The sequence below is a fragment of the Micromesistius poutassou genome, assembly GCF_964030765.1.
Source record: "Micromesistius poutassou genome assembly, chromosome: 2".
Classification (NCBI taxonomy): domain Eukaryota; kingdom Metazoa; phylum Chordata; class Actinopteri; order Gadiformes; family Gadidae; genus Micromesistius; species Micromesistius poutassou.
In genome coordinates, this window is record NC_140272.1 from 20528830 (window position 1) to 20536978 (window position 8149).

Here is an 8149-nt window from a genome sequence, read left to right on the forward strand (position 1 = left end):
GGTGCAGAAACTCCTCATTGGCATCAAGTGAATACAGAACAATGTGAAGCATCGGATACAGCAGATCAATATTAGTATATATACTTTGGTTGAGCAAAATGATTGCAGGACAGTCTTGGTAGCGAACATTTGTATTTTAATTGTAACATTGTTCAGAACTACACAGCTGTAGACGCTTGTGAGAGCATCCTGATCGAGTTCTTTCAAACATGAACATCTGGATGTCCTCACAAGGCCAAGAAGATGCAGCTGTTGCTACAGGATGCCAAACGCCCGTCTGAAGCTGACAGGAGTCTGATGAGTAGATCGCTGAGGACACGTACTTTTTGGTTTTGTTAAACATTTGTCATGGTATCACTATCACACACTTGTATAACATTACAGATCTATTATTTGAATTGACACTTCCAATGAAGTAAAGTATACATCCAAGTGTCAAATGAAACGCACTTGGTTGAGAACAAAGGCTTTAGACAAGTTTATTTTCTATGAATATTTGCCTACAATTTAAATTCATCTGCTCAAGGAATATATTTACAAATTTTAAACAAGTTGTCAAGCAGACCGGTAACAGATCAGACCAGCATATGTGCTCCTTGGTGCCACTGTTAAAGATGAGGTTTTGTAGGGTAATTAAGTTCAAGTGACTATTATTAAAGCACATCAGAGGACTCTTCTTTGATCACCAATCAAATAAATTGTGTTCCTCTCACTTTGACCAGGAAGTGCTGAATTTATTTTTTTAAATTCTACTTCGAAAGGAATGTTGTCTCACTTCTTGGAAGCGTCAAACCGTTAAAACACCTTCTTTGACCTCATCTTTTTTTAAATTTGTACACAAGTTTTTTCTCCATTCAAACAGCGTGACCAATCAGCCTGTAGGTCCTGTGGTACTCAAGCCTAATACACATCTGGTATCAACACATAATCCACACATCCTACTGCCTGTATTTCAATATGATAAGAGTTCAAGCCCAATGTCTTCGAATGGCAATTACAAAATTGTACATTTAAAATGCACTTGAAGGCATTAGGTCTATTTAGTCCACCGTACAATCCTTAAGAATGAGTGGAGCACAGTGAGTAAAGGATCGATTGATCTCCAGTTCCACTATTGACCCTGATTAAAAAGAGATAAATCCCCAACTGTCCCAACTGAAAGTTAAGATACTGCGCAACATGACAGGAGACGAATGCAGCGCTGATAACGGAGGTACTCCACACACACCTTTTAAAAACCAACACTGCCTGACATTTGGATGCCAACCCTGAAGCTGAAACTGAGGTCTTTGTTTACAATGTAATGCTCTGTATATGGAGTGATATGAAGATTATAATTTGCATAGACCCTAAACCAGACCACCACTTCAGTTGACCTAGTGGATGGCAGGTAGTCGCCCCTCTGTACAGCGTACCCTTTATTCACCCTTTGTACTTTAGAGTTTCTGGAGTTGCATCAGCGCAAAGAATGAACTGCCGTTTCCATCTTGCCAATTCAAAGTGTTAACATGATATGGATTACATTCAGAAGCAACAGGTTCCTGATCTCCACTGACCACTAACATTGGCACCACTAGAAGAGCTCTACTCCAGAATCAAGCCGTTATAAAACAATACAATCTCAGTACAACAAACATGTCTCACTGTAGCAAGCACGTGAAGGGGTTGGCTCTGCGGCCTGCGACCCACAGCCCACCAGGTCAGCCTTTGCGGCCTCACAATGCGACTGGTGCAAAAGCTTACAGACTTTATTGAATTAAGTACAAAGAGTGAAACGGGGCGCGTCGTTCCACACACATAAAATAACGCCCGCCCGAGATAAAAACAGTTCCACGTGTAAACCTAATGCTGTGTTTGTGGCTTTTTTTACCTCTTGACGACTAAAATAAAATACAAAGTAAAAGCATAAAACACTGCAGGAGCGGTCGGCCCTCAGACAGAGGAGGCCTTCAGAGTCACCCCCTGCTGTCCTTAGCTGGAGATCTTCTCTATCTCATCCAGATCGTCAGTGTCCAGCTTCTCTATTTTCTTATCTGTAAAATAAAGGAGACATTGGGAATGAATGCATGTCAGATAATAAAACCATAATAATAATAGATAATAGTCAGCCATTCAAACCTAAAACGATTAGACTTTATGTGCAGATCACATCTGCACATCGCATCCTCTTAATTGCCAACCTAGATTTCTCAGTCACAGCACTTCAAGTCTCTTGTGTAGGAACTGTCTGACATTGTTTTAGTTAATTACACAGAGCTCAATTCAGTCCAAGCTTTTAGTAATTAACAAATGTAACTCATTTTATTAGTTATTGTTAGTTGGCCGTTACGTTGTGACAACAGGTAACCAGACGTCCTAAACAGCCACAGACAAAATGTTCCCACGAGAGTAAAATGGCTTATTGTCATTAGCCCAATGAGGTGAAGAGAAGGTTCCTCATGTTGTCTGACCACAATATACTTTAGTATCAGACGATGGACTCCAGCTCGTGACAAATAATTAATATAATCACGTGTTTTAGGCACCTACAGAAACAAGCAGCTGTTTTTGGATGAGAGGAGACGGGCTCTGATCAATTCTAACCAGGATGAAGTTTGCCTTCGTGGTTATTGGTTCCATAATCCAATACATAAGACCTGTCAATCATATTTCAGACATTTGAAGGCCTTAAATTCAGATTATTATTATTATTGTATTCTTACTAAAATGCTCCTGGATCCTGGTGAGGACGTTCATGGCGAACTTGCTGTCCACCATGTTGATGGCCAACCCCCGTTTGCCAAAGCGGCCGGTGCGGCCAATCCGGTGCAGGTACGTCTCATTGTCAGGGTTTCCTTCCCTGTCCACTGGCAGGTCAAAGTTTATCACCACGGAAACCTGCTCCACATCAATACCTGATGGAGAAGACAGAAGACACATTTACAGTAACCACCAAACCTGCTCCACATCAATACCTGCATGGAGAAGACAGAAGACACATTTACAGTAACCACCACTCTTGCCAACTCTCTTACTTTCCAACTTTACACATCTTGTTAGTTTGTCTTTTAAATAAACTATCCGAGCATGCAATACTTTTTTGCATTGGAATCATGCTCAATATTAATTTGCAAATATCAAGGGCAATTCAGTTTATTTTTTTACTTACTATTGACTGAAAAGGGGCTGGTCAAAACATCAATATTGTGATACAAGACTAAATATCATCTTAGATTCTCAGTATCGTAATATGGCATCATTTTTTAAAGACTGCCTTAGAGTAAAGTGATGCATTTGTAATCTTGTGTAAACCTACCAGGCTGTTCTAGTCTATTATTTGCCTTTACCCACTTGGGCATTATATCCCAAAACTGATATTATTTATCAAAAATATCATTGTGTAAATAATTTGTGGACACTAGTGGTGGATTTCATGATTTGTTTGCTTGATTCAGTTCACATCAGTCAGTTCACCAAGAAGAGTTGTTCAGAATCGTTCCTTCGTTCGCGTTTCTGGTAGCGGTGAATCAGGGTTCTCAGCTGAGTCGGTCAGACTCGGCTCCTCCCTCGTTCTCATTCTCAAACGAATCACGATCGTGCAATGGTGCAAACGGTCATCAATCAACACAACATTAACTAAGTTCCTTCAGCTGAGGAGCGCTTCATGTTAGAATCGGGATGTTGTTGCCCGTCTGGCTCTCGTGACGTCTTAGTCCTCGAGTCTTCACCGCTAAACACAGTCAGTGAACGAACGGCGACTCGCGAGTCAGCGCGACTCAGTGACTAGTGGGCGGAGCTGGGAGTCGAGTCTCGGAGAACCAACGAGACGAACTGAAACGGGGAATCGGTTCGTTCTTGTTAAAGAGTCGTTCGTTCTAACTGATTCGTTCCCAAACGACCCATCACTAGTGGACACACCAATAGTCATACTGTAACGTCACAATAGAAGGGTGATTATTTGGGAGAAAACATGAATACAAGATGAGGCTCATGTAGCCACGCCCTAACGGGTGCTCTGCCTGTAAAAAGCTTTTGATTTGAAATTTTCATATAAAAAAAATGACAATACATTTCTTAAACTAAATGAGAACGCACTTCTCATTTGTCAAGTTAAACCTTCACACAGGAGTTTACATAAATAGGCAGGAATAAACACAAGCAACAATAAAAAAGGGGTCTTCTGGTGGATAAAGGTTCACGGCGGCTCCTCCAGCTCACCTCGTGCGCACACGTTGGTGGTGACCAGCACCTTCTCCTTGCCGTCCCTGAAGCGGTCGATGACGGCGGCCCTCTGCTCCACCTGCATCTCCCCGCTGAGCAGCGCCACCTGGTGGCCCTCCCTGGACAGCTCCCCGGCCAACCAGCCCGCCGTCTTCCTCGTCTACATCAGAGTAACGCTGTTAGCATGGACAGACGAGGCTCACAGCCCGTTAGAGGAAACATCGAGGAAGAGTCCTCAAACAGGGCCGTACGGGCTACATAACAAATAGAAGAATTTAGAACTTCAACCCTTATTATTTTTAATGTATTGGCAAAACAGTGAATTAACCACAATGCAGCGTAGAAAACTGACCCTAAGCAAGACGTCTACAGACAGCCACAGACGTCTACAGACAACCACAGACGTCTACAGACTGCGACAGACGTCTACAGACTGCGACAGACGTCTACAGACAGCCACAGACGTCTACAGACTGCGACAGACGTCTACAGACAGCCACAGACGTCTACAGACAGCGACAGACGTCTACAGACAGCCACAGACGCCTACAGACAGCCACAGACGTCTACAGACAGCCACAGACGTCGACAGACAGCCACAGACGTCGACAGACAGCCACAGACAGCAACAGACGCCTACAGACTCACGTGGCAGAAGACCATGGCCTGGGCGATGGTGATGGCTCCGTAGATGTTGCAGAGCGCCTGGAACTTCTCCTCCTTGCTGGTGCACTGAACGTAGTACTGCTTGATGGTGTCCAGCGTCTCCTCCTCACGCTTCAGCTTGATGATGTTGGGGTCGGGGACGATGCGCTTGGCGAAGTTCCACACGGACTCCTCGAAGGTGGCGGAGAACAGCAGCATCTGGCAGTCCTTGGGCAGCGTCCTGAGAGAAGGTCAAGTCTGGAGTCAGGGTGCAACTCAACTACAGTCGTTGAATTGGTTATTTAGATTTTCCAGTGACCTGGATAAAAAGACAATGTCCACTCGTGGGACCTGGTTGGGCAGTTGAACACCTCATTATTTCTACACAATGGGCTAATTACAAATGATCCTACCCTAAACAATAGTTGAATAAAACAAATCAACTAGAAATGCCTCAAGTTTCCATACGTCTCAATTGATACATTGGAATCTGTTAAGAAGCGGATTCCGCTATACGGTAACAAGCAGGCCAGTGGAACTCTGCTGTTGTTGTCACGGACAACCAGCATATAATACAGATTCAACTGACTGCCGTTATGTGTACAATGGAAACTATAGCAGACTTCTCTCACGCAAAAAAAAGCACATACCACAAGGCTACACACGTGTTGTACACACAAGTGTACAGATGTGTGTGACACACTGTTTGGCTGGCATGAGTGAGACGGTCTATAGGCGGTTCTGGCCCTGGGGCTATACATGTCTGGTGTAGCAGCTAGTGCATTTCATTAACCTCGACCACGAGGTCCAACCTCGACCGCGAGGTCCAACCTCGACCGCGAGGTCCAACCTCGACCACGAGGTCCAACCTCGAGCGGCTCTCCATCATACATGCACCTTCAGATAAATATCTACATTGTTAAGCTTTGGTTAACAGCACGGCCTTAACCACTAGAACAACACCTCTTTGTAAAACATCCATGTTATAAATGCAACACAGTCCTAAATACAGGAGGTGGTGAACTGTGATGACCTTTAGTCCTAAATACAGGAGGTGGTGAACTGTGATGTAACTGTGATGACCTTTGGATGCGGATGCTCTGGTCCTGGTGACCCTGCGTGGCGATCATGACATCCGCCTCGTCCAGCACAAACACCTTGATCATCTTTGGGTCGATGAACTTGAACTTAATGCACCAGTCGAGCATGGTCCCCGGGGTGCCGATGACGATCTGTTCCTGGAGCTTCATACCGCGCTGCACTGGAGAGAGGAGATCAAAAACAACCCAGTCACGCAGAGCAGCGATCCTCACGCCACCAGGAGCTACGGGGACACACCCCTAAACATGTGACATGAGGATTATTGATTTATCCCAAGTGACCGGATTCAGATACATACAATGAAGAGATAGAGATAGAGATAGAGTGTTCTGTGGTTGAATCATCCAGTGAGTCCATAGGAGCCAACACAGCCTTTAGTCCTTTGTACAGTAGAGAGATGTTCTTACACTTGTTTCCTCTGATGGCGTAGACCAGCTGGACCTCGGGGTAGTGCTTCCCCATCTGCTCTATCACTTTGCCGGTCTGAAGGGCCAGCTCATAGGTGGGCGATACGCACAGGCACTGTGACGGAGGACCGCAGTGGGGGAGGATGAGAGGTTTTCATGAGCTTCAAACAATCCAGGCAGGATGAGAAATGGACCAAAACCACGATCACCTGCCGCACTACAAAGCACTGATTTAATATGTTTTCAGTATTGATAAAAAATACTCAACCATAACATAAGTAATGGACTGATATTCTTGATACAAGGTCAGAGTTTTTAAGCTTTAGTCTCATTCATTACAAATAGTAAAAAAATAAATAAATAAAGAATATATATAGGCCTATATATAATATTAACATGTATTAACATCTCAGAGGGTAAGACCTACCTGAGGATATTTCTTGTTGGGATCTACGTGGCTGAGCATGGCCAACACGAAGGCGGCCGTCTTCCCCGTGCCGGACTGTGACTGGGCGATGAGATTCTGTGGACTGCAGCGACCGCTCGGTAAGAAGAGAGAACACACACCGACACATCTAGCAACTAAACCCTCAACAGCTCGAGGGAGCAACAGGTTAACATACCGGTCGAGTTACACCGGTTAAGATCATTAGGAACGGGACGTCAGTCTGAGTCTACTTACGGCTCTGCAAGCATCATGGGCAGGGCCGTCTCCTGGATCTTGGAGGGTCGGTTGAAGCCCAGGGCGTACACGCCTTGGAGGAGCTGAGGTTTACTACAAAAGGATGACACAGGAGTCACAGGCTAGACTGACAACGCTCAAGACTATTCATGCCCACAATGAAATCACAGGGCAGAGAAAGTATAGGGAAGATGTAGAGGACTTTACATTTATTTTGAAATAAAATAAACACTACAATAAAATAATTTACACAATACAATTTTAACAATTCTTGGACGACAAGGTCCATCTGTGAGTGTATCTGAGTGAAGGTATAAATGATAGTCAGACAGTAGGCAAATACATTGGTTTGTTGTGCAGAAAAGGCATGGAGGAGTGATGCCTGAAGACTTAGAATTTGAAGTAACTCACAGCCGTAGCTCCTCAAAGGACTTCACGGAGTAGAGGGGAGAGTTGGGGTCTCTTTGCAGAACCTCCACCTGGTGGGTGGTGTTGACCAGATTACTCCGTATCAACTTGTTCAACAGTGACTGAGCCGCTTTGTCGTCTGAAAGAAAGGCAGACAGAAACGTCTAGTCTAGGTCGTCTTCTGGGTGTACTGAGAAAGTCACCGCAACGTTCTGAGGTTGAAGATCAACTAAAGCCAAAGGCTGACGTGGGAAACTATTCTTGCATTATTAAGTTCACGAATCAAAACAAATACTTCCATCTATCTATACATACAATACAAACCAATCGGAGTTGAATGGTTGATTGCATTTACTTTTCCCGTTCAGCAGGAACAGTCACTAGGAGCAGAACAATAAGGGCACCGTGTGGTCACCTTTCTCCTCCTCGTCGGTGCTCTTGCTGTCGGCGGTCTTGGTCTCCGGGTCCGTCTTGGCCGCGCTGCTCTCCTCCGTTCTGCTGCCGGCGGTCCCTGCGGTGCGGGTCGGATTAGTGGACGTCTGGAGACGTTCCGCTGCTCGCCTCTTTATACGAGGGGCCGTGCGAACACAAACGTTGCCAAAATGTCACTTCAACTTACCATTCTCCTCCAGTGTGTCCTTGATTTGTAGGGCGCTTATCTGCAAAAGTTCAAACAAACAAACGTTTAACTTCTTAGAGTGGAGCC

At 44.8% G+C, this 8149-nt stretch overlaps 1 protein-coding gene across 1 annotated transcript in view; it reads right to left on the reverse strand.

Moving 5' to 3' along the window:
- Window positions 1-126: 126 nt before the first annotated feature.
- ddx19b (DEAD-box helicase 19b) overlaps window positions 127-8149 on the reverse strand; it is an 8458-nt gene continuing 435 nt past the window's right edge. The window contains exons 2-12 of the mRNA XM_084463646.1: window positions 8063-8102; window positions 7859-7954; window positions 7447-7582; window positions 7036-7128; window positions 6781-6883; window positions 6354-6468; window positions 5929-6106; window positions 4849-5086; window positions 4198-4360; window positions 2703-2894; window positions 127-2033 (exon numbers count right to left, since the gene is read on the reverse strand). Of these exons, the coding sequence (XP_084319772.1) occupies window positions 1972-2033; window positions 2703-2894; window positions 4198-4360; window positions 4849-5086; window positions 5929-6106; window positions 6354-6468; window positions 6781-6883; window positions 7036-7128; window positions 7447-7582; window positions 7859-7954; window positions 8063-8102 (1416 nt within the window). The 3' untranslated portion in view covers window positions 127-1971. The remainder of the gene's footprint in view (window positions 2034-2702; window positions 2895-4197; window positions 4361-4848; window positions 5087-5928; window positions 6107-6353; window positions 6469-6780; window positions 6884-7035; window positions 7129-7446; window positions 7583-7858; window positions 7955-8062; window positions 8103-8149) is intronic.